The 17308-nt window shown below is 41.3% G+C and overlaps 2 protein-coding genes across 7 annotated transcripts in view; one reads left to right on the top strand and one right to left on the bottom strand.

Moving 5' to 3' along the window:
- The window catches only part of BTD (biotinidase), a 116394-nt gene extending 112640 nt beyond the window's left edge, over window positions 1-3754 (bottom strand). The window contains exon 1 of one of the 5 annotated variants that reach the window (XM_033212720.1): window positions 3638-3754. In XM_033212720.1, coding sequence (XP_033068611.1) covers window positions 3638-3648 — 11 coding nt within the window. In that variant the 5' untranslated portion in view covers window positions 3649-3754. Of the gene's footprint in view, window positions 1-3092; window positions 3423-3513 lie in introns of those variants that run through there. The other 4 variants (XM_033212724.1, XM_033212723.1, XM_033212721.1 and 1 more) reach the window with 4 other exon arrangements.
- A 28-nt stretch (window positions 3755-3782) lies between these two features.
- HACL1 (2-hydroxyacyl-CoA lyase 1) overlaps window positions 3783-17308 on the top strand; it is a 36359-nt gene continuing 22833 nt past the window's right edge. The window contains exons 1-6 of one of the 2 annotated variants that reach the window (XM_033212718.1): window positions 3783-4016; window positions 4204-4308; window positions 7686-7726; window positions 11044-11124; window positions 13129-13201; window positions 16540-16617. In XM_033212718.1, coding sequence (XP_033068609.1) covers window positions 3936-4016; window positions 4204-4308; window positions 7686-7726; window positions 11044-11124; window positions 13129-13201; window positions 16540-16617 — 459 coding nt within the window. In that variant the 5' untranslated portion in view covers window positions 3783-3935. The remainder of the gene's footprint in view (window positions 4017-4203; window positions 4309-7685; window positions 7727-11043; window positions 11125-13128; window positions 13202-16539; window positions 16618-17308) is intronic. The other variant, XM_033212719.1, reaches the window with a different exon arrangement.

Genomic DNA, 17308 nt, shown 5'->3' with positions numbered 1-17308 from the left:
AGTGCTGGGATTACAGGCATGAGCTATTGTGCCCAGCCCATTTCACATCTTTCTGGAATGTCAATTTTACTTGACAGGTAAGCAGTTTAAAACGTCATTTTTATTTTGGGTAGTGATTTCATAGGTATATATAGATATATATACGAAACTGTCAAAACTCATCTGACTAACATTTAAGATCTGGGCATTGGATTTTATCCTTATTATAACTTAATACATGTCATTTTAAAGTTAAAATATGGATACATTCTAGAGTAGAATGCAAAATCTGCATTTTCTTTTTAGATATACTCTGAGACTTGAAAGAAGTCACCCTCTTAGACGGGTCCCTGATATAGTTTGGTTGTGTCCCCACTCAAATCTTATCTTGAATTATAGCTCCCATAATCCCCACATATCATGAGTGGTACCTGGTGGGAGGTAACTGAATCACGGGGGACGGTTTTTCCCATGCTGTTCTTGTGATAGCAAGTAAGTCTCAAGCTGTGATGGTTTTATAAATGGGAGTTTCCCTGCACACAATCTTGCCTATTGCCATGTAAGATGTGCCTTTTCTCCTCCTTCATCTTCCACCATGATTGTGACGTCTCCCCAGCCATGTGGAACTGTGAATCTATTAAACCTCTTTTTCTTTATAAATTACCCAGTTTTGGGCATTTCTTCATAGCAGTATGAAAATGGACTAACACAGAAAATTGGTAATGCAGAGAGTGGGGCACTGCTGTAAAGACAGCCGAAACTGTGGAAACAACTTTGGAACTGGGTAACTGACAGAGGTTGGAACAGTTTGGAGGGCTCAGAAGACAGGAAAATGTGGGAAAGTCTGGAACCTCCTAGAGACTTATTGAATGGCTTTGACCAAAATGCTGATAGTGATATGGACAATAAAATTCAGGCTGAGGTGGTTTCTGATGGAGATGAGGAACTTATTCAGAATTGGAGTAAATGTTACTCTTGCTATGCAAAGAGACTAGTGGCATTTTGCCCCTGCCCTAGAGATCTGTGGAACTTTGAACTTGAGAGAGATGATTTAGGGTGTCTGGCAGAAGAAATTTCTAAATGGCAAAGTGTTCCAGAGGAAGCAGAGCATACAAATTTGAAAAATTTGCAGACTAATGATGCAGTAGAAAATAAAAACCCATTTTCTAGGGAGAAATTCAAGCTGGCAGCAGAAATTTGCATAAGTAATAAGGAGCCAACTATTAATCACCAAGACAATGGGGAAAATGTCTCCAAGGCATGTCAGAGACCTTCACAGCAGGCCCTCCCATCACAGGCCCAGAAGCCTAGGAGGAAAAATGGTTTCATGGGTCAGGTCCAGGGTCCCCCTGCTGTGTGTAGCCTAGGAACTTGGTGTCCTGCATCCCAGCCATGCCAGCCATGGCTAAAAGGGGTCAACGTACAGCTCAGGCCTGGCTTCAGAGGGTGCAAACCTGAAGCCTTGGCAGCTTCCACATGGTGTCGAGCCTGCAGGTGCACAGAAGTCAAAAATTGAGGTTTGGGAACCTCTGCCTAGATTTCAGAGGATGTATGGAAATGCCTGGATGTCCAGGTAGAAGCTTGCTGCAGGGGTAGAGCTTTCATACAGAATCTCTGCTAGGGCAGTGTGGGAGGGAAATGTGGGGTGGGAGCCCCCATACAGAGTCCCTACTGCTGCACTGCCTAGTGGAACTGTGAGAAGAGGGCCACCATCCTCCAGACCCCAGAATGGTAGATCCACTGACTGCTTGCATCATGTGCCTAGAGCTGCAGGCACTCAATATCAGCCTGTGTAAGCAGCTGCGTGCGGGGGTTGTAGCCTGTAAAGCCACAGGGGCAGAGCTGCCCAAGGCTGTGGGAGCCCAGCTCTTGCATCAGCATGATCTGGATGTGAGACACGAGGTCAAAGGAGATCATTATAGAGCTTTAATATTTGACTGCCCTAGATTTTGGACTTGCATGGGGCCTTTAGCCCCTTTGTTGTGGCCAATTTCTCCCATTTGGAATAGGTATATTTACCCCACACCTGTACCCCATTGTATCTAAGAAGTAACTAGCTTGCTTTTGATTTTATAGGCTCATAGGCGGAAGGGACTTGCCTTGTCTCAGATAAGACTCTGGACTGTGGACTTCTGAGTTAATGCTGAAATGAGTTAAGACTTTGGGGGACTGTTGGGAAGGCATGATTCATTTTGAAATGTGAGGATATGATATTTGGGAGGGACTAGGGGCAGAATGGTTTGGCTGTGTCCTCACCCAAATTTCATCTTGAATTATAGCTCCCATAATCCCCACATGTGGTGAGAGGGACCCAGTGGGAAGTAACTGAATCATGGGGAGGGGGTTTTTCCCATGCTGTTCTTACCATAGTAAGTCTCATGAGATCTGATGGTTTTATAAAGGGCAGTTCCCCTGCACACGCTCTCTTGCCTGCCACCATGTAAGACATGCCTTTGCTCTTCCTTCACCTTCTGCCATGATTTTGAGGCCTCCGCAGCCATTTGGAACTGTGAGACCATTAAATCTTTTTCTTTATAAATTACCCAGTTTGGGTTATTTCTTTATAGCAGTATGAAAATGAACTAACACAGTCCCCATATACCGGGAGGCAACCACTTCACTCTCCTCTGCTTGGGGTGGGGTTGAGGGGTTGAGAAAAAGAGGGGAAGAACTTTTGAAAATACCCAGGACTAGAGTTTGAAAATGTCGGGGTTTAAAAATCCTTTCACTTCCAGTGCTTCTCATTCATTTCACTACCCATGACCCACTCCCCTCTCATCTCTTTACTGTCCACTCATCACTGGTCTTTTTGCTTAAAATGACTCTAAATCCTCAAAAAATTAAAGTTCTACTGTTTATTATAACTGGAAATGTTATGTTTATTGTCATTGAGCAGAGGGTCTAATGACACCAAGGCAGTAGTTTCAGATATTGCACATTGCAAACGATTTTCACACAAAAATGTTTTAAAAGGCTATCGGGTGCAGGGCTGGTTGTAGGTAGGGACCCAACCTAGAATTATGAAACGCCATAGTTCCTAACTTTGGAAAGAGAAGAGCGGAGAGTAATACGGATTAGTAGCAACGGCTGGAGAAAACAGTGCTCTATATTACCTTCAAGGTGCTCTACTTCATCGCTTGGGACCCAATGGCTGAAGAGTGGGTAGGAAACAGGATTCAGGGTCTCAAGCACGGTCTGGATCTACCGACTCTCACCGTCATTTTAACTCTTGCTGGGGTACACATCTGCTTCTGGATTTTAGTAACGTGTGCTACAATCATTTAAGGACTATAAAACTACAAGATTATGAGAGCGTAAACCACAAAGCGTGTAAGTAAATGCGTAGAAAACGCAACGCGGTAGCACAGCAGCAAGACACAAAGCAAAGAACCCCAAACAGAGAGGCGCGCCGCGCTTCCTGACCCCGGCAGCCTTTGCGCAGCCCTCCGGCAGCAGCCTGGTCGGCCAGGGGCGGGGTCTGGGCCGCACGCCGGTACCACGCCCACTTCGCGCCGCGCCGCGCCCCCTCCGCACCTGCTCTTAGCGCGCCTTCCGCCCCGAATATGCGCATGCGCTACTCTCCTTTTACGGCCCTGAAAACGCTCCGGCTGGCCGACTCCAAGACAATGGCGAGAGGCCTCACAGTTCGGCTTCTTATCTGCTTTGCATAGGCAGCAGTCTCCTGCTAGTCCCGCCGCCCTCTGGCACTCTGGCGCGCAAATGGAGGAGCCGGGAAGAGAGCGCAGTTCTGATTGGAGAACGCGCGTGTTTACATTTTCACGTCTCTCGGGGATTTAGACCGCCTCTTCCTTCCCGTTGTTTAAGAGAGTTGGTTGCCCTCCTGTCCGTCAGAGGTGCAGTCCCACAGGGGGCGTGCCGCCGTTTTCGCGTTTGCCTTGCTGGGTGACTCCGCTTGTTTGTCGGCTGCGTGAGTGCCTAGAGCTTTTCGGTGGAAGATGCCGGACAGTAACTTCGCAGAGCGCAGCGAGGAGCAGGTGTCTGGTGCTACAGTCATCGCCCAGGCCCTGAAAACGCAAGTACGATGGACCTTCCTGGAATGAAAGGCTCCTACGGAAGCTGGCGGAGACCGCAATGTTGTCTCGGAGACGAGTAGAAATGGGCGATGGGAGTCGGGGGTTTTCCTTTTAGCGTCTGGGAGGGAAGGAAGGATGTGGCGATGTGGTGGGGCCATGGGAGATTACTCTCTTGTTCTTCGTCCCTCAGGATGTGGAGTACGTATTTGGAATCGTAGGCATCCCAGTGACCGAAATCGCCATTGCTGCCCAGCAGCTAGGCATCAAGTACATCGGGATGAGGAATGAGCAAGCGGTGAGTATGGACGCAGGTGTCTGAATCCGTTACTGGGAATGATCAATAATAGCGGTAGGTATGCATTGCAAACACTCAGCGCTTACCACTCTTCTGCTGCTTTACACATATATCAATCACTGTTGAATATTAAGTGTTGTTATACCTAGTTGACAGTTGAGAAAAGACACAGGTTAAGTAAAACTTGCCTTTGGTGACACAGCTGGTAGTAGCAGAGCCAGGATTTGAACCTACGTATTCTGGGTCTGAGTCCATGCTCTTACTACTATATTGTATGTCATGATTGGAAGGGACAGTTTATGAGTAAAGTCTGATTTCCTTATTAGGCTACAAGCTCCATTAGAGCGGGAATATTATTTCTTCATGACACACGTGTACCCCCAGTGCTTAGTGTGATGCCTGCATAAGCAAGGTGTTCAGAGGTTACCTGTGGGATAAATGAGTGAAGGCCAAGTCTTTGTTGTATGATCGGTTCGGGGCAGGGTGGAGGATATCACAAATGGTAAAGCCTTAATGGAAACTCAGATGTCTGAGATCCTAGCCTGACGCTCTTTCCACCACATCATGCTGCCACCTTTCTTAGAGTCTTATTTGGAAGCAGGATAAGGAAGATACGACATTTTGTCAATCCACTTTAAGTGCATCAATCCAGCGTTGCCCTTCTCTCAGTAGTGCTGGCTTAAAAGATCGAGAATCCACTTCTGTGATATCACATACTGTCAGTCCAGCTGAGGCTAAGTATTCCTGCTCTACACTTCCACTGTTGCTTTCTAATTTAGATTCTTGCCTCCTCTTGCCCAAACAACTGCCTGGCCGCCCTAAATGGTGCCTTTTGCCATCATACGTGAGTGCATGGAGGGCAGAAGTTGTGGTTCATTTGTTATATCACCACAGTGCCTGGCATGGTTGGTGCTTTCACATGGTGTGGATGCTTAATATTATGCCTTATTTATTAATTGAATGACATTCTTTATCTACGAAGTTTGAGATTTGTATTTTTTTATCTTAAAACTAGCAAGTCTTGAGTTTTTGTTGCTTCTACATTTTACTTATCTTTGTTAGAACAACATTCTGTTCTTTCATCTGTGTGAAAAAATGAAGCTATTGACCTATGAATGGAACTTATATTTAACTCTTTTTGTAGAGATGACATATCTGCTACTGATTTCTTTACACAGCAAACATTTATTGACTTAAGTATTGTATACTAAGGATTGTGCTACATAACCTGTAGGGGAGAGGGATGTAAAGGAGGAGTGAGGTTTAGTCTTGATCTTCAAGTTGATCAGCCTTGGAAGGTGAGGATAAGACTTACAGAAAAAAACTCATCTATTATAACTCTCACAAGAGATGTAGTAGCGCAGAAGGGATGACTGGTTCTCTTTGAGGACAGAGAAGATTGCCTGTAGAGGTAATGTTAGTTCATGTGGTTCCATCGAGGTAGGTAAAGGCATGGTGAGCTATGAGACGGGTAGGTAGGTTGAGGTTAGGTTGTGGAGAATCTAAAAAGAATTTAAACTTTTTTTTTTTTTTTTAACAATAGGCAATGGGGGAGACTAAAAGTTTTTCTAAACAGGTGGGAGATGTAACTAGGCTTGTATTTCAGAAAGATGATGCCAGGCATGGTTGTACATGCCAGTAATCCCAGCTACGTAGGAGGCTGAGGCAGGAGGATTACTCAAGTCCAGGAATTAGAGGCTGCCTGGGCAACATAGCATGACCTCTGTCTCTAAGTTTTATTTCAGCCCCTATAAGCTTAATTGAGGGTTCTTTAGGTCCCATGTGCTGTGTTGGGTGCTGGATACAGAGATGAATGATAGTTCCTGGCTTTAAGGGGCTTACAGCCAAGCTGTGGAGACAGACACAAACAATTGTGTTATAAGGTGGTAAGTGCTGTGATAGAGAGATACCCAGGGTGCTATAAAGCCCAGAGAAGGAGTACCCAGGCTCAGCTTCCCACAGGAGATGATGTCTGAGCTGTCCAGAAGGATAAGTAGTCATTAACCAGTTAGGAAGGAGGAGGCAGGCTCCTCTGGACATGATTCCTAGATTTTGGGCTTGCTTGATTGTGTGGATCTTACTGTCTGTGACTGAGACTGGGAATATAGAGGGAAGAGCCAGTCTGGAGGAGAAAGGTGATGTTCAGTTTTGAACACATGCATTTGAGATGTTGGTGGAACATCCCAGTGGATATGTCCCTCAAGCAGCCTGACTCTGTGGTAGTCAGGGGAAAACTTAGATGGTGCCTGAACTAAGGGTAGTGACAGAATGATTCAGAGGGAACATGAAAACAGGCGAAGGCATTCAGGCGCATGTTTGTGCTAAAGAGAAAGATGTAGTTGGGGGTGACTTGATTGTCTTTGATTAGATCCATAGAGTAATCAAGACATACTGACCAATTGGTCAGCAAGTAGGCAGATTGTCAGCAAGTTCATTGTTCTTGAGAGCTTACTGTGTGTGGGCACTATTCTGAGTGTTTTACACATATGAACTGATTTCGTCCTCACAGCAGTGCTTTGAATTATTTTCGTTTTATGGATGAGGAAACAGAGATGTAGAGCAACTTGCCAAAATTACACAGTAGAAAGTAGAGAAAACAGATTACCAATGTCAGGAATAAAAAAGGAGATATCACTACAGATCCTAATTAACCAGTAGGTTGAAGAAGAAATCCCAATGGAAAGTAGAAAATATTTTGAATAGAATGATAATGAAAAGATGCAATCTCAAACTTGTAACCTATAACTAAAGCAGTTCTTAGAGGGAATCATTTTAAACAAATCTATTAGTAAAGAAAATTAAAAACCAGTGTTCTAAATTTGTATTTTAAGAAGCTGGAAAAAGAAAAGCAAATCAAATTCAAAATGACTGAAATAATAAATACGAGAACAGAAATCAATGAAATAGAAAACAATAGAGAAATACCAACAAAGGCACAAATATGTTCTTTGAAAAGATGGATAAATTTGATAAACTCCTCATGAGACCGATGAAGAATAAAAGAATGAAAACAAATTACCAATATCATTAGTAAAATAGGACATTCCTGTTGATCCTGCAGATATTGAAGCAATCGTAAGAGGATGTATCGAATAACATACATATGAACAAATTTCCTGAAAAACTGAAAATTAGATAACCTTAACCGTTATTTGAAATTTATGCATAGAACATTTATTACTAAGATGGGAAGTGTTTTAATTCTGCCTTTTTCATTACGTTTTTGTCTCTTAATTTAATAGTAAGTTGCTCTCATAAATGTACTATAAGGATCCCTTTACCATTATGTTTTTGTCTCTTAATTTAATAGTAAGTTGCTCTCATAAATGTACCATAAGATCCCAATATGCTCAAGTCCCAGTGTTCTTTCTTCGTAGGCTTGTTATGCTGCCTCCGCGATTGGATATCTGACAGGCAGGTAAACTAAAATCTGTTTTACTTCCATTTTAATATTTTGGGGTAGAACTATTATGTCTTTCAGCTTAAGGGTGAGTTCATTTGGAAAGATTATAGAAGAATATATTAAATAACAAGATAAAAGAATTGAAAACTCTCTGAGGGCCACATCAAAAGAATAATGATACCAGAGTGGAACACATTGCCATTTTGCAGAGTGAATCACTGGTGATCAGATAGTGAGTTGATGTGTGATACCTTGTGTTGGATCTCACAACTACACCCCAGCACACTTAATACAAAAATGCTTGGTTCAAAATGTGACTCTTGGGACCTGTTCCATGCGTTCTGATTTTTTAGTGTGTATCCATGTTACCTAACTACTACCCCCTTTTTATTATTAAAAATTAATACATTTTTAAAATGTTCATTTTGGAAAACTTGGAAAATATAGAAAGCATCAAGAAAAAATGAAAATTGACTGGGCACGGTGGCTCACACATGTAATACCAGCACTTTGGGAGGTTGAGGCGGGTGGATCACCTGAGGTCAGGAGTTCGAGACCAGCCTGGCCAACATGGTGAAACCCCGTCTCTACTAAAAATACAAAAATCAGCCTCATGTGGTGGCACGCGCCTGTAATTCCAGCTACTCAGGAGGCTGAGGCAGGAGAATCGGCTTGAACCCGGGAGGCGGAGGTTGCAGTGAGCTGAGATCGCGCCACTGCGCTCCAGCCTGGGCGATAGAGTGAGACTCCGTCTCAAAAAAAAAAAAAGGAAAACAAGATGAAGAGAATGAAAATCACCTATGATCTCACAACTGTTAAGAATTGGTCATTTTCTTCCGATTTTTTTCCCCTACAGTTGTAATTTTTAAGCAGAATTTGGACTCTCACAGTAATATGTATCATACTTTTTTCATTTATGTTAGTTTTAATACACTTTCTAATTTCCAAAAATGAAACTAGTAATTCAGCTGCTAAGAAATGTAAACTAATAAGATCTCAAAGTCTAGACCTCACCAGAACAGTTTTTTTTCTGTGATAAGAAACTTGTGAATTTGAGCCTGAAGAAAATAGGCCATCAAGTAACACTATTGTCAGCATTTTCTGCTACTTTATTTACGTATGACAAATATTTTTAATCTTTTCATTTAGCTTGGAAAGCATTTAAATTATAGTTATTAATTGATGCCTTAATGTAAAAAATGCTAGAACAATGATTAAGACGTTAAAAGTTCATACTTTTTTTTTTCTTTTTCTTTTTTTCTTTTGAGATGGAGTCTTACTCTGTCACCCGGCTGGACAGTGCAGTGGTGCGATCTCAGCTCACTGCAACCTCTGCCTCCTGGATTCTAGCAATCCTCCTGCCTCGGCCTCTTGAGTAGCTGGGACTACAGGAGTGCGCCACCATGCCCAGCTAATTTTTGTATTTTAGTAGAGATGGGGTCTCACCATGTTGGCCAGGATGGTCTTTATCTCTTGACCTTGTGTTCCGCCGGCCTCAGCCTCCCAAAGTGCTGGGATTATAGGTGTGAGCCACCATGCCCGGCGTAGAAGTTTGTATTTAAAAATTTTTTGCTATTTGAATGAACTTCTGGAACTGCACTGGCAAGTATAGTAGCCATGAGCGATATGTACCTGTTTACATTTAAATTAATTAAATAACATTTAAATCATAGTTTATCAGTTTGTAGTAGCCACATTTCAAGTGCTCAGCAACCATGTCAGCAGTGGCTACCGTATCATACTGCAAATGCAGAACATTTCTATTACTATACAAAGTTCTGTTGGGTAGTACTGTTCTAGAAGTTTAATTTACTTGGTGATAATTACTTATTTTCAAGTCTGTCTTGAACAGAAATTTTTAAGAAATTATTTTATAAATGTAAAATGGCAAACTGAATTATATTAAGATATCTTTTCCCTGAGTGCTTTAAGCTTAGAAAGTCACACCGAAGGGTAAGACATTCAAGTTGAATATTTATTTGGAGTCTCACTCTCGTCCCCAGGCTAGTGTGCAGTGGCACCATCTCGGCTTGCTGCAACCTCCACCTCCCAGGTTCCAGGGATTCTCCTGCCTCAACCTCCCAAGTAGATGGGACTACAGGTGCACACTACCACACTCAGCTAGCTTATATATTTTTTATAGAGACAGGGTTTCACCATATTTCCCAGGCTGGTCTTTAACTCCTGGGCTTGAGTGATACATCCACCTCAGCCTCTCAACATGCTGGGATTACAGACATCAGCCACTGCCCTCAGCCTCAAGTTCAGTTTTAAAAGATTTTGGGGGCCGGGCGTGATGGCTCATGCCTGTAATTCCAGCACTTTGGGAGGCTGAGGCGAGCGGATCACCTGAGATCAGGAGTTTGAGACCAGCCTGACCAACATGGTGAAACCCCCATCTCTACTAAAAATACAAAAATTAGCCAGGCATAGTGGCAGGTGCCTGTAATCCCAGCTACTTGGGAGGCTGAGGCAGGAGAATCACTTGAATCCAGGAGGTGGAGGTTGCAGTGAGCTGAGATCGAGCCATTGCACTCCAGCCTGTGGGACAAGAACGAGACTTTGTCTCAAAAAAAAAAAAGATTTTGGGCAAAGCACTGCATTCAGAATTACTTTCCTATCAAAGGTCAGTTGACGTTATATTTATTTGTTAAGAAATGAAAAAAACCTGTTTTTCATACAAAAGTGAACTCAGCAGTCAAAAATTTGCTTCTGTAGGCCATTAACTTGATTTAGCCCAGATGTAGGATCAAAATAAGTGGTCAGTGATATAAAGTGTGAAAATGATAGGTACCTTATTTCTTGCAAGAAATCCGATAAATATAATCTTTCCTTTTTTGGGCCAGGCATGCTGGCTTATGCTTGTAATCCCAGCACTTTGGGAGGCCAAGGCAGGTGGATCGCTTGAGCCCAGGAGTTCAAGAGCAGCCTGGGCAACATGGTGAAATCCTGTCTCTACCAAAAAAAAAAATACAAAAAATTAGCCGAGCGTGGTGGCATCTGCCTGTAGTCCCAGTTACTTGGGAGGCTGTGGTGGGAAGATCACCTGAGCCTAGGAGGTTGAGGCTGCAGTGAGCCCTGATCGTGTCACTGCACTCCAACCTGGGTGACAGAGTGAGATGCTATCTCAAAAAAAAAAAAAAAAAAGTGTGTATATATATATATGAAATTTTTTTATTAAAAATATTCTAGTAATTGTTTTGCCAGTTATACTATAGACCTGTAGGCCTTTCTTTTGAAGTCCAAGGTTGCCGTGTTTCACACTAAAGTGTTATGAATCAGTTGTTACATTTGACCTGATTTTAATAAAATAAATTCTGTTTTGCTTTTAGGCCAGGAGTCTGCCTTGTTGTTTCTGGCCCAGGTCTCATCCATGCCTTGGGTGGTATGGCAAATGCAAACATGAACTGCTGGTAATCATGCTATTATTACTGAAAACATTTTCTTAAAAAGGTCACTACAGGATTTTACTGAGTAAAGCGAATACTGATCTAGGGTAGAAAGAGTTGGAAAAAAAACCCTTCTTAGAAACCGAAAGTAGAAAGTTACTGGGGAGGGAATGAGGAGGAGGAGGAGGAGGAGGAGGGGGAATAGGGAGCTAGGTCAAAGGGTACAAAGTTTCAGTCAAGTAGAACAAAGCCTGGAGATCTAATGTACAACATGAAAGCTATAGTTAATAATATTATGTATTGTAAATTTGCAAAGAGAGTAAATTTTAGGTACTTTTGCCAAAAAAAGTGACTATTTCTACAGTATTTTAGGAAAAAAGTACCATGAATGTGTTAATTTGCTTGACTGTAGTAATCATTTCACTATATGTGTGTCAAAACATCATATGGTATTCCTTAAATATATATAACTAACAAAAGAATATTAGGACGGAAGTTCAAAGCACCAGCAATTTATTTACTTAGAGATCAACACTTTTTCTTTTTTGATGCGGAGTCTCACTCTGTCACCTAGGCTGGACTGCAGTGGTGCAGCCTTGGCTCAGCACAACCTCTGCCTCCCGGATTCAAGTGATTCTCCTACCTCAGCCTCTCAAATAGCTGGGATTACAGCCCCCTGCCACCAAGCCCGGCTAATTTTTGTATTTTTAGTAGAGACGAGGTTTCATCATGCTGGCCAGGCTGGTCTCAAACTCCTGACCTCAGGTGATCCACCTGCTTCGGCCTCCCAAAGTGCTGGAATTACAGGCATGAGCCACCGCACCCAGCTGAGATAAACACTTCTAACATTTTAGAGTTTCCTAATATGTGTGTGTATGTGTGAATGTGTATGTAGTTCTATTTACTTTGAGTGAAGAATTGTTTTTTTAAAGATTCCAGCTCAGTGTGTAAAAATGTGGCCAATTTTTCACCTTGTTTTGCATAGGTAGGAAGATATTTAAAATTCTTATATTCATTTAGTTTGCTTTATATATAAACTACTTAGTACTTATTCTCTAATCTTGCCCTTAACTCCATCTCTGGCACTTTACCAGTGAGATCAGGTTGAAGGGGGTTAGGTTCTAATCAATTTGAAACATATTTAATCTTTCTAGTGGAAAGGACATTGTTTTCTTTCTTGCCCTGTGTTTCTTATAGTTTCTTCTTTACTTTCCTTTTGATCTTTCTGTTCTTTATCTACTTTAAGGTGTTATATTTTTTAAGTACCTTAGGGTTTGCCATATCTTTTTTTTTTCCACATTGAAGGGTAAGAATTTCATTTGTGAGGAATGTCACTTATTTTGTAATTTCCAAATATAGTCCCTTAGGAAAGTGTAAAATTTTTCTTCCCCTTATCCCAAAAATAATAAGAAAGGCATAAAAATTTATTTTATGTCAATATACCTGGAAGTTTAGCATCAGCATCCAAAAGGGGAGGAAGGGAAGGAAAACTATACATTTTGTCTTTTTCTGATACTGAGGAAAATTCTCTCATATCAGGTTGCTTCCTAGATATTTTTTAATCTATAATTTCTCTTTCTTTTATTTCTTTTCGTTCTTTTGTTCTTTTGACAGAGTCTTGCTCTGTCACCCAGGCTGGAGTGCAGTGGCACAATCTTGGCTCTCTGTAACCTCTGCCTCCCAGGTTCAAGCAATTCTCCTACCTCAGCCTCCTGAGTGACTGGGATTACAGGCGCCTGCCACCATGCCCAGCTAATTTTTGTATTTTTTGTAGAGCTAGGGTTTCACTATGTTGGCCAGGCTGGTCTTGAACTCCTGACTTCAAGTGATCCACCCGCCTTGGCCTCCCAGAGTGCTGGATTACAGGCATGAGCCACCTTGCCCAGCCTTAATCTACAGTTTCTAAGAGAAAGATATAATATTCTCTCCCTTTAACATTTATTATTTGTTATGAATTAGACATTCTGTGTAGTGTTTCACATGATGATCTCATTTGTAATTATCTTGTTAAAAAAATGACTGTTTCAGGCCCTTGCTTGTGATTGGTGGTTCCCCTGAAAGAAACCAAGAAACAATGGGAGCTTTCCAGGAGTTTCCTCAGGTATCCAACTTTAAGATTTTATTTTTTTTATTTTTAATTTTTGAAACAGGATCTTGCTTTGTTGCCCAGGCTGGAGTGTGGTGGTGCAATCTCAGCTCACTGCAGTCTTGACCTCCTGACCTCAAGCAATCCTCCCACCTTGGCCTCCCAAGCAGCTGGGACTACAGATTCGCACCACCATGCCTGGCTAATTTTTGAATTTTTTGTAGAGACGAGGTTTCACCATGTTGCCCAGGCTGGTCTTGAACTCCTGAGCTCAAGCGATCTGCCCGCCTTAGCTTTCCAAAGTGCTGGGATTACAGGCATGAGCCACCGCACCTGGCCTGCAACTCTGAGATTTTAGTAACACGATACATACACACTATTAAAAGTTAGGGAGAAGATATAAAAAACCCTCCTGTTTGCAAAATAAAATAAATAAATTAGAAGTACCTGAAGTAACTTAAAGGTAATTATCTTGAGCTACTATAAGGCAACCTCAGGATGGGTATTAAGGGTGAGCTTAGTCCTGGCTCAGAAACAAGCTTTTAAGAAATACACCTTTGTGACAGGATTTTAAGCTCTGAAAATAGGCTCTTAAAAGAGTCAAGAAGATGTAGGAATAAAAATGATTTTGGACTATGCCTCCCAGACTTTAGGGAAATAAATGGGAGGAAAAATCTTACTCAAAATGATTGACAGTAGACTCTGGATAAGCGTATTTTTATTTTAGAAGGAGGAAAGAAAGCATTTCAAAATTAAAAGAAACATGAAAGAATATATCAACAAAATGCTACAGTTTTAAGAATAAAGCTCTCAAACCTGTAATCCCAGCACTTTGGGAGGCCAAGGCGGGCGGATCATGAGGTCAGGAGATCAAGACCATCCTGGCTCACACAGTGAAACTCCGTCTCTACTAAAAATACAAAAAAATTAGCCGGGCATGGTGGCAGGCACCCGTAGTCCCAGCTACTCAGGAGGCTGAGGCAAGAGAATGGCATGAACCTGGGAGGCAGAGCTTGCAGTGAGCTGAGATCACACCACTGCACTCCAGTCTGGGCGAAAGAGCGAGACTCTGTCTCAAAATAAATAAATAAATAAATAAAAATAAAGCTAGACAAGGTGTTTCATAACTGTATTCCTAGCTACTCAGCTACTAGGCTGAGGCGGGAGAATTGCTGGAGCCCAAATGTTTGAGACCAGTCTGTGTAACATATTCAGGTCTTGTCTCTACCTTTTTCTTTTTTTCTTTTTTGAGTCAGGGTATGGCTGTGTTGCCCAATCTGGAGTGCAGTGGTGCGATCTTGGCCCACTGCAACCTCCTGGGCTTAAGCCATCCTCCCACCTCAGCCTCCCAAGTGGCTGGAACTATAGATAGGCACATACCACCATGCCCAGATAATTTTTGTACTTTTTGCAGAGACAGTGTTTTGCTGTGTTGCCCAGGCTGGTCTTGAACTGCTGACCTCAAGTGATCCACCCACCTTGGCCTCCCAGAGTGCTGGGATTACAGGTGTGACCCACCACACCCATCCAAGAGACCTTGTCTTTTTTTTTTTTTTTTAAAAAGGAACAGTTTTAGGAAACAAATAGATGAAAGTGAATGATTGACACTTAAGATGTAAATATATTTGAGCATTTACAGGGACAAAGTTAAAATCATTAGACAGCCGGGCACAGTGTCTCACCCCTGTAATCACAGCACTACTTTGGGAGGCCCAAGCGTGTGGATCACTTGAGGTCAGGAATTTGACACCAGCCTGGCTAACATGGTGAAACCCTGTTTCTACTAAAAAATACAAAAATTAGCTGGGCTTGGTGGCAGGTGCCTGTAATTCCAGCTACTTGGGAGGTTGAGGCAGGAGTATCCCTTGAACCCAGGAGGCAGAGGTTGTAGTGAGCCGAGATTGCACCACTATACTCCAGTCTGGGTGACAAGAGTGAAACTCTGTCTCAAAAATAAATACATAAATAAAATCATTAGACAAAGTCTATTTGTAAATCAGGAATCATTGTTGAGAACTTCAAAATATAAACTTTCATATATGATAAACTAAAATACTGAACTCTAGTATAGGTTAATGCAAAAGTTATATTTTTATACTCTTAGAAATGAATTGAAGTTTAGTTAATGGTAGACGATAACAACAGTTATTTAAAAAATGCTGATGTGTTTGGAAAATAAGTAGAGCAGATAAGTTAATTAAAAGGAAATCTAAAGTTACTGCAGAAACTATATAGGTGAAAAAGAAAACAGGATAAATGTCCACTACATATTTTTTTCCTGAAATGGAAAATAATAGTTTATTAGATCAAATTTAAAAACAGAAGAGGAAGAATCCAAATATCTGGTTTTTGTGGAAGTCCTTAAAACTGAAGGACATGAACATAGACTGAAAATCAGGGGGTGATCTTAATTTTGTTATGCCTGGGACTATCAGTTTTTCATAGATTTCATACTGAAATTGTAAAACTGTTTCAAGAGAAACAGTTTCTATATAATGCCTCAAGATGTATTAAGCAGTGAAAAATTATCACTACTGATTTCATATGTTCTTTTTTTTTTTTTTTTTTTTTTTTTTTTTGAGGCGGAGTCTCGCTCTGTCGCCCGGGCTGGAGTGCAGTGGCCGGATCTCAGCTCACTGCAAGCTCCGCCTCCCGGGTTTACGCCATTCTCCTGCCTCAGCCTCCCGAGTAGCTGGGACTACAGGCGCCCGCCACCTCGCCTGGCTAGTTTTTTTTGTATTTTTTAGTAGAGACGGGGTTTCACCGTGTTAGGCAGGATGGTCTTGATCTCCTGACCTCGTGATCCGCCCGTCTCGGCCTCCCAAAGTGCTGGGATTACAGGCTTGAGCCACCGCGCCCGGCCTGATTTCATATGTTCTAAACACCATAGCAAGAAGGTACATAAAAGGAACACTGGCAGAAATGTAAGAATAGATTATTATTATAACAAAATATAACAGATGAAGTTACATATTCTTATCTGTGAAATTGCTGGATCCAAAGATATGCTGATTTAAATTTTTTGTAGATTGTGTTAACTTCCTTTCCCATTTATAGTCTCACCAGCAGTTTGTAGAAGTGCCTATTTTCCTGTGTTGTGTTAGATGGTGGGTATTATCAAACTTTTGCATCTTTGCCAAAAGATTTTGCATCTTTGGTATGATATGCTTCCTGAATCATACCAAGGCAAAACTTTGTGCTTTGAACAGGCTTTTAAGGGACAGTCTAGGTAATGCATTTTCTCCATCTTGCCTCTAAACATAAAAGAAACTAATTACTTAACATTTTGTCTTCTTTCAGAAGAGTAATATGATTGTGAGCTGAATTTTAAGTGATTTTCATTTTCCACATAGGTTGAAGCTTGTAGATTATATACCAAGTTCTCTGCCCGTCCAAGCAGCATAGAAGCTGTTCCTTTTGTTATTGAAAAGGTATGATATTTAGTAACAAGCTCTCCAAGTCAACTGATTTTTCTCGGTTGCTTATACTTAATGTTATTCTTATTCTCAAAAGAATGAGTGACAAATTGGAATATACCCAGGCAGTTAAAAATGGCATTGTTAGAAAACTATTTACATTTTAATGTTCGCTGTCATTACATTTAATTATAGAGAGGTAAAATAAGTTATTTTTGGAAAAAGTTTCTCCTGTGTTTTAGTTTTTAAAATTACCTTTTTAATTATACAAAAGTAAAGAGAAAGGTTTGTAATGAACCCCTAAGTACCTTTTCTCTTGTGCTTTTGCAAAAGATTATTTTTGAAAATTGGGACTAAACCAAAACCCTCTAAGACCCTCTGTTAGTTAATTAAACAGCATACAGGTTGATTATTCCTTACCTGAAATGCTTTTCAGAAGGGCTTCTGACTGCAGATTTTTTCAGATTTTAGAATATTTGCATATATATAATGAGACATCTTGGGGATACGACCCAAGTCTAAATATGAAATTCATTTATGTTTCATATGTGCCTTATATGCATAGTCTGATGATAACTTTATTTTTCCCTTGGGGACGCTGAATAAACTGTTTAGACACCTGCATTTTGACTGTGAGCTGTCACATGAGGTCAGATGTGGAATTTTCCACTTGTATCATCATGTTGGCACACACAAAGTTTCACAT

The sequence above is a fragment of the Trachypithecus francoisi genome, unplaced genomic scaffold (assembly GCF_009764315.1).
Source record: "Trachypithecus francoisi isolate TF-2019V2 unplaced genomic scaffold, Tfra_2.0 Lachesis_group0, whole genome shotgun sequence".
Taxonomy (NCBI): Eukaryota; Metazoa; Chordata; class Mammalia; order Primates; family Cercopithecidae; genus Trachypithecus; species Trachypithecus francoisi.
Note: the sequence above shows the minus strand (reverse complement) of the source record. Positions and strands in the feature narration are given on the sequence as shown.